The following is a 13,527-nucleotide window of genomic DNA, read 5'->3' on the forward strand; positions in this document are numbered from 1 at the left end:
TTTTTAAGTTTTTTATCATTTATATATTCATGTGTTTATATCCTTAACAAACTTGAATCAATAATTTTTATTTTAGTATTTATAAATTTGTATGTTTATGTATTTTTTAAAAAATTTGTACTACCTCTCATAACAATATGGCAACAGAAAGGACCTGGCCAGGAAAGTAGCATCTAAGGAAAATAGAAACAAGTTATAAATGCAACAGGGTAAAAAAGAGAATATTCCATTTATCATAAGGGATATATTTCTGTATATAATCTCTATAAACCACTGCTTTGAACTGTGAAGTATAAAATTTATAATGACTAAAACTGTGTATAAAGTGAATAATATGTTGTTTGCAGATACTTTAATTTATTTTTGTTTAAAAATATAATCTTCAGCTGATTCTTTTTCTACTGATTTTACATTTACTCATAGCTCATGGTTTGTTAAGAGAATTTAAAGAAATTTATTATACTTTTCTGAAGTAATTCATAAATTATTATTTTAATATTCAATATCAGCATGCACCCTAGTACTCTTTATTGGCAACTTAAAAGTAGAGAAACAGCAGAGTAACTTGTACAAATACTAAAGGTGTCCCGTTTTTAAAAAGGGCCACCAGACCAAAAACAATGAAACATAAAACGGAATATCCCAAGGACAGGAACTGTTCACTTCTGTCTCCTCAGCCTATAAGAGTACCTCAGACACGATATCGATCTAATAATTATTGCTAGATAAACAGATCTAATCTTTCAATGTTTGCTTGTTTTTCTATTTTAAAAAGTTTGCTAATCCTTAAGAGATGGTAGGGGAACCTAAGAAACGTTTACTATGACTCCTAGTTGCAGTTTGAGCATGAGCTTGTTGAAAAAAATGACGAAGTAGATGTTAAATTACTCAAATCTGGACCTAGTCAGCATTTCAGTGCTACGAGGGAAACTAAGAAACATAAGTAAAATAGGAAAGGAGGAACAGGTTTACTTTTTTAAGTTTTACCCGTGACAATTTGTTATAAGATTTGGTTTTATATTTTAAATTATGTTTCTTAACCATTCAGTCACATACTTGATATGTGCAGAAAATAAATGTACATGTTTTATAAAGTAGGTCATTGAAATAAAGTTAATTAAACCTTAAGGTACATCAGAATCACCTGGCAGCCTTGTTAAACCAGATTACTGGGTCCATCCCCAGAATATATGGTTTCAGTTGGTCTGGAATGGGGCCCAAGAATTTGCATTTCTAACCAGTTTCCAGGTAGTGTTGCCACTGCTAATCTGGAGACCCCACTTTGAGCACCCACGTCTAAACCAATGATTCATAATTCTCCTTTTGCTATCCCTCCCAAGAAAAATAATTAAAGTACACTGTCATCTTTCTTCACTAACAAAAAACAAAACAAAACAAAAATCTGTAGTCCAGTCTATAAAGGTCTGCATCATTCTCTTGATTTTTTTTTTAGGAAATAACCAATACAAAGATACATTTTAGAGCCTTTTTCAATGAAGCACTAATGATTCACTGTAACAAAGTATGTGAATTGTGATTTCCAGTAAGAAGAGGTTTAATTAATACCAATCATCATATAAAATGAGTAGCTTTATTTGTGAAGTCCAAAAGTTCAATCATTCCTATTCGTCAAAGAAGAAAGAAGTATTTCCAACCAGTAAATTCCAAAGAAATGCTTTATCACTATTCTTCTTTAATTATGACTAAGAGGCTTTTCCTGTGTAGTACTGCAGCAAGCAAACAAGCTTTTCTAATTCATGTATGATCACAAATAATCAGGCACACTGTTATCCAACAAATTAATATTTTGAATTTACGTTAAAATTTGTGAATGCCATTCTTTTGGAATAGTTATTTGAATACCTGATATGATAGAATTTTTAAGCTGGAAGGGATACCACCTAGCATCTGGTCCAAACCCCTTAGTTTACAGACATCCAGCTTGAGTGTTTTATGATATATTTTAGCCTTGGAGGCCCAGGCAGGACTGGAAACTCACTGTCTTGATTCCTAGTTTCGTATTTTTTTCCATTACCCTTAGTAGTTACTTTACCAGAAGGTATTTGGAATTAAATATTTTCAAATATTTGTTTGATGAAGTGTTTAAGGTTCATATATACTAGCATTATGTAGCAGGATAGAACAGATAGTTTGTCTGGTACAGAGACAATAAACTTTGTGCAATTATTTACTTTCTTTATCTCTGTTTTCTTAATCTATTATTATCCAGATAAGATCAGTCAAAAATAACAAGACCTTAGTTTCTTTTTTATGAATATCTTTAGAGTTGTCTTTCTTAGTGTTCATGGAAATAATCATAAGAGACTGTATATATTTCTACCACATGGTGCTAGAAGTAGGGTTATATGTTTTTCCATTCTTCTTATGAAATAAAATATAGTCCCAGTGTCACTATTAGTAAAGGAGTCATTTGAATGTTTAGTAATGTACTTCTGTACAATTCAGGATTTGTTGTTAAATTTGATTTTCTACTAACTTTTTTTATCTGCTCTTTTTTTCTATTTTAATAATAAAGACCCAACATTGCTCGACATAATTGAGAAATGAGACTTTCCTAAAGCTTATTTTTTTTCACTTGTTAAATATTACTGGGGGGCAGCAGGTAGGCACAGCCGGGGAAGGGACCAGTGGAGGTGGGGGGACCATGCCCAGCATAGCTCGTGGGCCAGTGCAGTGATGCTCAGGTACATGGTGGTTGGCAACTGGGCAGCGGGCAAGATGTGCCTACCCATGAATTATGCCAACGACGCCGTCCTGGAGGATTACATGCCTGCCATCTTCAACTGCTACGCAGTCAGTGTCACCTTAGGGGACAACTAGTACCTCCTGGTTCTCTATGACACGGCCAAACAGAAAGACTAAGAGCAGACAAGAAGACTGTGATCATCTGAGGCTTTTATCTTATCCGATGACTGATGTCCTCCCTGTGTGCTTCTCTGTGGTAAATGTAGCCTCATTTCAAAATGTGAAAGAGGAGTGGGCAACAGAACTTAAGGAATACACACTAAATATACCTGTTGTATTAATAGGAACTCATATCTCCGAGGTGACCCCAAAACTATAGCAAGACTGAAAGATATGAAAGAAGAACCTATGTCTGGAACAAGGGTGGAAACTAGCAAAAGAAATGAGAGCAAGGACTTCCCTGGTGGCGCAGTGGTTAAGAATCCGCCTGCCAATGCAGGAGACACGGGTTCAAGCCCTGGTCCGGGAAGATCCCACATGCCTCAGAGCAACTAAGCCCAAGCACCACAACTACTGGGCCTGCGCTCTACAGCCCGCGCACCACAACTACTGAGGCCACATGCCACAACTACGGAAATCCGCACGCCTAGAGCCCATGCTCCACAGCAAGAGAAGCCACCGCAATGAGAAGCCTGCACACCACAACGAAGAGTAACCCCCGCTCACCGCAACTAGAGAAAACGTGCACGCAGCAACGAAGACCCAATGCAGCCAAAAATAAATAAATAAATAATTTTTTTTAAAAAAATTTAAAAAAAGAAATGGGAGCATGCTGCTATGTGGAATGTTCACCTTTAATCCATCAGGGATTGACGTGTTTGGTGAGGCTATCACAGCCATTTTAACTCCAAAGAAACACACAGTTAAAAAAAAAAAATAGGATCAAGATGTATAAACTGTTGTTTGATTACATGAGAAACATCTCCAGTGGCCAAGAAAACGGTCCATTTCTCTCAGAAAGCATATGAAATGCTACAGCTATACCCAGACCTCTTATAAATAATGAAGCAGTTTAAAACTTGAAAGAGATTTTTTTTAAAACCCTGTCATCAGAATTCTATAAAATTCATTAAGGATGTTTCCCTAAGGTCGAAAAAGCAGCAAATGCATCTGAAGCCACAATCTATTCTAAATAGCTTTATTTCAACTAGAAAGTACAATCTCTCTGGGGTTTCATAGTTTAAAAAGCTACAATCACACCATGTTGTTAACTATGTGAAAAACAGTGCTATAAATATAACTGCCTGGCTTAGACCATCCATACTTCTGCGTAGTCCTTATGGAATCTGCACAAAGAAGCATCTTCTCCCTTTGCTCCAATTAATTGTTCTTGTATGTAAGTTGCTTTCTCTTTTAGTATATCCAGAGTGTTGAAACAACAAGGCCAACCACGGAGCCAAAGGTCACTCCAAGCCTACAAGAGATGGGCCATCCCTGAGGGGAACATGTATAAGACCAAAAAAGACCAAAAGTTTTATTATCACTTGAGCCAGAAGTTAAGTGTAACCTAAGTATTTCTATATTAAAGCTTGATGTGCTTTCTTTAAGAATACCAGAAGTGTAATAAAGTCATAATTGCATTTATTATGAAAACTGAAAATGTATACATTTTAGTTAATGTGCATTAAATACCTGTAACAAGAGTTCTGTCAAAAAATAAAATAAAATAATTACTAAGACGTTTCTTTTTGTTTCACCTTATATTAATTGGTAATAATCCTGCCAATAACCATAGAAGTACCCTTAATAACTCTTTGGCTGAGTACTGATCTGCACCTACATGGGGTAAAACTCCATAAGGAAAGAACCATCAGAAATTAGTAGCCTACACAACAGAATGGAAATAATTCACAGTCCTGCCAGCCAGAATGGAAAAACCTCCTAATAATGTGGGGCATCAGGGGGAATTATCAGGAGAATCATATCTTAGTAGTGGAGTTTATTGAGTCCTAAAGTCTTCCTGAATCTGCTCTAACACAACTTAAAAGCAAACCTGGAAGGGTCAAACTGATCTCAAGTAACTACATGCCAGACAAACATCCAGTACTCTTTAAAGGAATACAAAAAATCTAGTACTCACGGAAGTAAACTTCATATGTATTAGTTTTCTGGGGCTGTCATATCAAATTACCACAAACATGGTGTGGCTTAAAACAACAGAAATGTATTCTTTCACTGTTCTGGAGGACAGAGTTCTAAATCAAGTTAAGCAAGTAGGAAGCAGAGGGAAGGGGGTGGGATCCAGATGCTTCATTAGCTGCAGGCCGGTGCAAAGAAGTTCCCCGACAATTATGGACCCAGCAGAAGCCGTGTTGGAGGAGAAAGTGCTCAAGTGTATGACTTATTCAGCGTAGCTTGTTGAATGACTTGGGGTCATTATGAATATTGATTTTTGGATTGCATCACAGATAACATTGCAAGGAACATCTGCTGCTGAGCAGTGCAGTGGTTAATGTTCCTTTGGTACAATGGTTTCAAGAACCACTGAGAATTCTAGAGAGACAACTGTAATAATGAAAAATCTCTCAGAAGATAATGCAAAAAGGAATTCACCTAAATGTCTTATAACAGCCTGGCAGACTCTGCTTAAACCAAGAAATAGTATCTGGCAAGCACTGCTATGAAGACTGAAAACTATGTCAAAAAAAAAAAAAAGCTTGCCAATGGCACTTCCACCATGAATGACTGTGCCCAAGCAACTCGGCAAGCTTTGAGAAAAGGAAGGAACTCTGTTTCAAATATGTGAATAGTGGTCAAATGTGACCAAGTGGATTTTGTGGAACATTTGATTTCCCAGACCTATCATTACCATTATGTGCACATGGGCACATAAACACATATTTTTAAACTTACGTCTAAAAAGAAAGATTACTGAAAGATTTCATAACCACCCTGTCAGCTCAAGATTTGGATCATAGTACTGAGGATATTCCGTCATACCTACGTGCCAGACACCGTGTGCACAGAATGGTACCTTGTAGAAGATACTTCTCAAGAGAATGGTCAAAACAGATTTTCTGTGACAAAACCTACCAAAATAAGGGGAAAATAGAAATGGTATTAATTCAAAACAAACCTCTGCATGGGACTGTGTCTTCCAACACTTGGGGAATAAAGCTCCCAATGGAGCTTTACTTTATCCTAAAACAGCGAGATGACAATGAAATCTAATTGGAGGCGGGGAAGACGTGACTTACGCAAAATCCACTACCAAAATAAAACAAGCAAAGTTTACTGTGTGTACTGTGATGCTCCGAAGAGAGTAATGGTCTTCAAATGATGAGAACATTTTGATAAAAACACACACTGGAATACCAGCAGATTCTCATGAGCCGTGTGGATTTTGTCCTGTGCCTTCAGTATGATGAGAGAATGGTCACAGCTCCACTGCCGCCAACCTGTGGGCTGTTGGCACGTGAAACACGCTGACTCCTCATTGTGAAGCTGTTTTGCGCCTAAATGTCAGTAATGGTGTGATGGTGACAAAGCAAGACTGCTTTGGGGGGTGTAGTCTCCCTCCTACGGATGGTAGTTGTGGAGTTTGGTGACAGGACATTATTTCTACATCAGGAGATAGCATTATGAGAGTGTAGAACACAGTACTGTAAGCCGGGAAGGACCTAAGATGGATGCAAATGAGGCATTGCCCATTTGTAATACCGTAAGAGGCTGGTAACACATGATTCACCTGACACCATCAGGTTGTGAGGCTGTATTATGTATTGGTCTGACAGATCTGCGGTAACAAAATACCATAGACCGGGTGACTTAAACAACAGAAGTTTGTTTGCCCACAGTTCTAGAGGCTGGAAGTCCAAGATCAAGTATCCGGCCAGGTTGGTTCCTTCTGAGGCCTCCTTGCCATGCAGACAATCACCTTCTCGCTCTGTCCTCCAGCGGCCTTTTTCTCTGTGCACGTATGCTCCTGGTATCTCTTCCTCTTTTTATAGGAACACCAGGATGGAGAACAGTGGGAACAAATCCCCACGCAGGTTCTCGGACTGGGTTTCAGGTGTCGGGAAAGGGGCGCAGTGGGGCCTGCAGGTGACCCAGGGGAGCTAATCTTCTCAGCACAGCCAGCTGCCCAAGTTCTGCTGTCCAAAAATGTGTCTTATCTTTCATGAGTGATTAGGATCTCCTGTCCCTCCTCCCTTCCTCTCTGCTGCTTCTTTCCCATGTTTGATCCTAGGTAAAGATGGCCTGTAAATGTATTTCATTTAAAAAAAAAAAAAAGAAAGAAAATAAACACGAGTTTAAATCCTGATTCTACCACTTAGTAGTTTACTTTAGACAAGTTACTAGATTTCTCTGTATATCAAATTTCTCATTTGTAAAATTGAAATAAGAATTTCTGCCCTCACAGGATTGTCACAAAGGTTGAGTAAGATAACTCACATAAGCAACTAGCAAGGGACCCAGAACATGGCAGGCGCTCAGAACATTTTTATTGGCTTTCCTGTTCTGTGATAGTGCCATGCAGGAGAATACTGGAGAAGAGGTTTGGAGAAGGAAGAATGCAGGGGAAAAGTTAAAAGTTCCACTTTTACATAAGTGAGTTGGCATCAATATGCTGAGAGTTACAAAAGATTTGTAAATTTTAAACAACGTCCGGCATAGCATGTTGTAAACTAGGGGCTGTGCTAAGCAGAGCAATAAGAGTTGTATTTTTACCACTTAAATTAAATTATCATTACTGCCCTTATATTGTATAGTGGCAGCAGTTAATTCCAGATTTATCCATTAAAGTCTTCTGGTTAATGTGTTAATAAAGATTTTTAATTAATTTCAAGGCACCACAAAGAGTTTTGAGAACTGTTATGGAATTCCTTGCTTCCCGTTGCCCATATTCTGAGTCTGAACCTTTCAGCGTGTATGATCTGGCGCCTACTGACTCTTGAAGCCTCAGCTTCTCCCACCTTCTATCTAGAGTCTTACCTCTAATGCCAAGCTCCCACCATATTGAGCTATTTGGGGTTTCTCTTCCCTGGACTCTCACACATGGGGTGCAGTCTGCCTGAGACACACTTTCCATCTCTTCAGCTGGCTATTTCCTGATTATCCTTCGTTCTCCTGCAAAGCCTAAGCAAGGTACCCCTTCTAGAAATTATCCCGTTTATCACTGTACGTTCAGTCCCTAACAGTACCAGGTACATTAGGATTTCAGTAAATACTTGTTAAGTGAATAAATCAGTACTCAGCCTAAATGCAGAGGACTGCAATGATAATTTTCCATTACGTATGTCGTTGTATAACCTGTAAATTTTCAAATTCCACTTACATAGGAAAAAAAGTAGAAGGAGTTTATTCTTTACTGTATGTATTATGTCCTACTTTATACACTGCATCACGTCTAAAATGGGTTGAGGTCTGCTTCCTTCTTGTAACTGCTGTAAGGGATTTGTAGATTCCTGTGCAGCCATTCATTTTGAATTTGGTTTTTCAAAAGAAAAAATATATATAGTCACTACTGTAACAAAACAGAGAAAGAGGATTCTCATAGAAGGGTTTTTCCTCTTAAATTTGTATAAGCTTATAAAGGTATTTTTAAAGGTAGGGGAAGATTTAGATTATTCATATAAAACACCCCAAAAATGGTATTTGTATAGAAATACAACTCAAAAAGAGACATTAACAATAAACCCAAGTGATCACAATGAAATTATGTAAACTGGTTGTTCCATTGAATTTTTCCTTTTTGTAAAAGTGTCGACGTTCTGGAGAATTTTTTTTTTTTCAGATGCATCTGCTTAGCACAGGGAATGGGACCAAAGGTAGAATGAAACAATTCTAAGAAAGTGAATGATGTGTGAGCTTTTTTTTATTTGCCTCACAAGTAATTTACTTTAAAAAAAATTAACATCTGCTATTTTGAAGCTAATCTTAGTGTATTGAATGATCTTAACCATTTCTCAATCCCACAGTCTTTTATCTTGCTTCTCCTGCTGTGTTCCCACCGCCCCTGATCCCATTAGCAAACCTTGAGACAGCCTCAGACTCACCAAAGTACTGCTTTGGTTTCAGCTGCTCTTCTGCAAGAGGAAGTGAATGTTGGGGGTTTTCTCTGTGGTACAGTTGTGATAAAGCTGTGGTGGTCTTATCTCTCTCTTAGGTAGTGGCCCTTTATGACTACACAGCGAATCGATCAGATGAACTAACCATCCATCGCGGAGACATTATCCGAGTGTTTTTCAAAGATAATGAAGACTGGTGGTATGGCAGCAGAGGAAAGGGGCAGGAAGGTTATTTTCCAGCTAATCATGTGGCTAGTGAAAGTAAGTTTTATGCTCCCTTCCTGGTTTACTAATATGGTATAACTGATAGTCCAAGATTTTATCATTTTCTACGCTTTAACTTGCTGTCTTGTTACTTTTGCATACATTTACCGATGGGTATTGCTCTTCATTCTCGTGCTGCAAAAAAATAAAAGGGGAGGGGGGCATTAGTACACTCAAAAGCTATTACATTCTGAGATTGGAATATCTGCTTCATGGGCTTCCCATCCCAGGGGACCTGCCCGTCTAGCTACCACCCTTCTTCAGCCCCTTTTCCCCGCCACCTGATGCTCACACACTGACGTCACCTCTCCTCTTGCCACAGAGACTCCTCAGTTGACAGGCACCTAAGAACCTCTAGCTCCCAACTCCCATTCTTTTTACCTTGTTTCCCCAGGCCTAGCTGGTACCTGCTCAAAGAAAACTGCAATAGATTGCTCCATTCTCAAGTAAATTAAGCCCTCATTTGTGAAAGGAAAAAGAAAGGAGCGTGAGAAGAAATTCTAAATCTGAGTTTCTGAAAGCTGTAGATTTGCTTCCAGGCCTTGAGAGGAGAAAATAGAACTAACACAGAGAGTTTGAAAATAAAAGAGTTCAAAGACTGAAGAAAAGAGAGGAGTATAGTAGTGCTTCTTCAGAAGAACGCTTCCCATCAGCCGTTAACTTGGTGTGTGGTAGGAAAAGCGTGATGCCCAGCGGCCAGGAGAACTGACTGCTAATCCTAACTTGACAACTAATACTGATATGCCTCCGTTTCCTCCCATGGAACGAGGGAGCTGAGCTCCATCATCTCTAAGCTTTCTTCCAGAAACACTAAAAGCGTATAGTTCCGATTTAAAAATATAGTAGAGGCAGCCTTGAGAACACGCTACGTTTTGAATGTTTATTGTTAAGTCTTTTGTTTCTGCAAAGTAATTATTATAAGTAGTAGCTGGTTTTCAGGCTAGTCTCTGAAACCCCATTCAACCCAAACTATGGTTGAACAAAAATACGATTGATTTCTAACCTAAGTTCTGAACTTTGAAGGGAAAAGAGATGAAGAAAAGGAGAAAGAATTTCTTCCATGAATCCTGGATGCTGGGCCAGGCCCAGATAAAATTATTTCTCTTGGGCCACCTTCCAGGTCTGCACCCGGCCCTTCCCAGGGCTCCCTCCCCAAGAGCTCTAGATCTCACTGCAGTTCCTTCCCCAGCTTATCTGCCGCTTTCAGCAGACTCCCCTCCAAAGCGCTAAGTGTCTCGAAAATTACCCACTTCTTTCTCTCTCATAACAAAATTCTTAATTTCCTCTGTGCCATGGTTTTATTCTCTGAGCGGTAAATGACTAATAGCTCTTAAACTCTATCTGAGGTATAGTTTTATGTTTAAAGGAGGATGCAGACTGGAGAGAAGTTAAGGCAGTGTGGAAGGAAGAAATTTGGGGACAAGTTAATTCCCAGTCATCTCCCGTAAACTCAGCACTTCTCACATCCAGGTCATCTCTGATATCCAGGCTGCTTCCCTCCCCTCCCAGTGACGGCTTCTCTCAGGACCAGCAGCTGGAGTTCTGCAGCGGTAGCTTCTGTTTTTAAATCAAGAGCTGCCTGCACAGTCTTAGTCACTCTGGAGTATATCTGTCATTTTAACTAGATGTTACAATCTGTTGTTTCTTTCAGATACAAGTGGAAACTTGACAGTATAAAAAGATTGTGTATTTCCAGGCAAAATGGTGTTATGTGCTAACTTTAGAATCTAGTTAGTTTGCAGAAATTACCTCTTAGGCTTGCAAATATTGAGAGACTATAGATGTTTGTTCCACAGGGGATTAAAGATTCAATAAAATTTGGTTTTCTTCCATAAGAACCAAAGTGGGACTTCTGAAGCATACTGCAGTGACCATGGTTGGTGGCCGAGTACAGAAATCAACTCCGTGTCTCAGGCGGTGGCCATCCTTCAGTTGCCATAACTCCTTGTACCCCAGAGTAATTGATGGTTTCTTTTGGCATCAGTCACTGCTTGTTGAAGAAGCTTTTGCAAAAGCCAGAACAAACAAAAATTTTTCAGAAAACCTGAGAATACGATCGAATTCTCAGTTTATCAGGGTTTCTTTTCCTCTCCTTTTATCCTACTTTTTACCTGAATTTAACAAAAACTCACCTTCCCAGTTTTAACATTAGAGAAAAAAATGACTGTCAGCAGCATATTCCGCTCTGAAAATAGTAGGAGAAATTGTCCTTTATCTTTATCTGAAGCCAGATATGCAAAGCAAATGATCTAAGGGACTGTGTGTGTATGTGTGTGTGTGTGTGTGTGTACATACTATACATACATACATAATCTCTATCAACTGTTCAATTGCAAGCCATGTCCTTTAAGAGAATGACACAATAGAAGACATTGGTACCCTGTTATCACAAAGGACATTCCCTTTGTATCTTAAGCCACTGGAAAGGAAAAGTTGATCAATTTCCTTAATCACATCTAACATTTCCAGTAAGAGATAAAGAAACCCAATGATAAAATGCACCCACACACAAAGCCCATTAATGTAGCTCATAATTTTAGAATTTTGATCAGGTGTATTTTATCACTTTTTCTCAATTCAGAGTTGCCCAAGTCATTTAACCAAAACAGATTTCCTTTTTAGCCCTTTAAAATTCCCACATAACTTTTTAGATTCAACACCACGTGTAGATTAAGTAGATTAAGATTATATAGATTATAATCTTGTAAGCGTCTTAGATCCAACACTGAGTGGATCCTGTGTCATGTATAGTCCCAGCCCTGTGCTTACTTGTTTCGTACCATCTTCACAAATTCTCCTTTATCCACACCTCCGCCTGGCAAAATCCTCCCTATTTTTCAGTCTGACACACCTACCACTTTTTCCGTTAAGCATTTGCTATCCCCACATCAGAACTTGTCTTTGTTATTATCTCCCTTCAGAATAATATCACAGTCTGTTTTATATTACAGTTAATTGTGAACATATCTGTCTCTGGCCAGATTGTAAGCTCCTTGAGAGCAAAGACTGTCTTTGGTCATCTTTGTATCTCCTCCAGCGGTACCTAGCTGATGACCCTGCATATAGCAGGTTCTTGGTACATGTGTATTAAGATAAAATAAGCATCTGCATGACCACATACATAGTAAGTGAAAATGACACTTTCTGCATTTCTGAAATCCTGCTGATCAAAACTTGCCAATCATAAGTTGTGTTCTTTGGATAAGGAATGTGTAAGACTACAAACCGCCTTAACAATAAGTTCTGGGTAGCTCATTGTTACACCAAGGAAGTGTGAATATCAGTGTGTTTAGTTTCCTGTCTGCCCCCCATTGCTGATTTGCCCCGTGGAACGGTGCCCCTCGATTTGATTGCGTGAATTCTTTGTTCAATTCCAGCACTCTATCGAGAACAGCCTCCAGAGGTAAAGGAGCGATCCCCTCCTTTAACCCCTAAGGAAAAAGCCAAAATGGAAAAAGCTTTTTCAGCTCCACAAAAGGTAAATGTTTGCAAGACTGTGTATTCCATGTACTTTGATTTTCACTCTCTCTGGATGAAATATTACTTTATTTTTCATGTTTATATCCTTCATTGTTTACATTATTATTTCTTCTAATGTTGGCACAAACATTTTGAAATATATAAGGCAAATATTATTATAGCCATTTTCCAGATAAGGAAACTGAGGAGGCTCAGAGAGATTAAAATAAACCCCAAGTCACAGCCCAAGTGATGGGACGAGAACCCAAAGTAGAACTTGTGACTTTAAGTGTGACACTATTTCCACTCTCCACATTTCTGTAACTGTGATACTGACACTGTCCTCAGCCCCACCGGAGGGGTCCACATTTATGCTAACAATGACTGGGGCTCATAGACTAAAGATGTCCTATCTTCCTGGATCATTCCTCTTACTTGCTAGGAATTTTAAATGCTTTCAGGTTAAAATAAATACGGATCTATTATTAGCCAGAGAAATGTCATGTTTTTTCACCCTGTGCCATCAGTTCCCTCAAGGATATCAGGCAGAATTCTGATGTTGGTAGTGCTTTGGTAGAAAAGTTTATAAGCACTGTACCACCATATATACTACCTTATTTAACTTATTTTATTATGTGACATTAGCTCTTGCCTTAGACTGAATAACTTCAGTTCTTTTTGACTCCATGAACTAGCAGGCATGTATGTGTATATATATATATATTTTAACAAATACCATGTCGTGATAGAGTTTTTTGACAGTTGAACCTGTCATGTATCATCCTGCCATTCATTCTGTATTTGTTGAGTGCTTACTTCCATGCTAAGCACACTATTAGTCCTCACTGAAACAAGACTGAGTAGTCAATGCACCTGCCCTTGAGGAGCCTACAGTCTGGTAGGTGAGACTCCTACAAGCAGGTGATTCCAGCAGACTATGGTAGGAACTGTCATGAAGATCTGTGCATGATGCTTTGGACACACACAGGAAGAAACACTCTAAATCTTCCCTGGGGAGTCCAGGAAG

General features: G+C 38.7%; 1 protein-coding gene and 1 pseudogene across 8 annotated transcripts in view; both read left to right on the plus strand.

Moving 5' to 3' along the window:
• AHI1 (Abelson helper integration site 1) overlaps positions 1 to 13,527 on the plus strand; it is a 210,286-nt gene that overhangs the window by 144,527 nt on the left and 52,232 nt on the right. For 7 of the 8 annotated variants that reach the window (XR_451825.2, XM_057527846.1, XM_057527848.1 and 4 more), the window contains 2 exons: positions 8,876 to 9,038; positions 12,419 to 12,519. Coding sequence is in view for 7 of the 8 variants with exons in the window: in XM_057527846.1 (XP_057383829.1) it covers positions 8,876 to 9,038; positions 12,419 to 12,519 (264 nt within the window). In the remaining variant the exon portion in view is untranslated. Of the gene's footprint in view, positions 1 to 8,875; positions 9,039 to 12,418; positions 12,520 to 13,527 lie in introns of those variants that run through there. The other variant, XM_057527852.1, reaches the window with a different exon arrangement.
• On the plus strand, positions 2,698 to 3,681 carry LOC103021025 (rho-related GTP-binding protein RhoQ-like; annotated as a pseudogene).

Source organism: Balaenoptera acutorostrata, chromosome 14 (genome assembly GCF_949987535.1).
Source record: "Balaenoptera acutorostrata chromosome 14, mBalAcu1.1, whole genome shotgun sequence".
NCBI lineage: Eukaryota > Metazoa > Chordata > Mammalia > Artiodactyla > Balaenopteridae > Balaenoptera > Balaenoptera acutorostrata.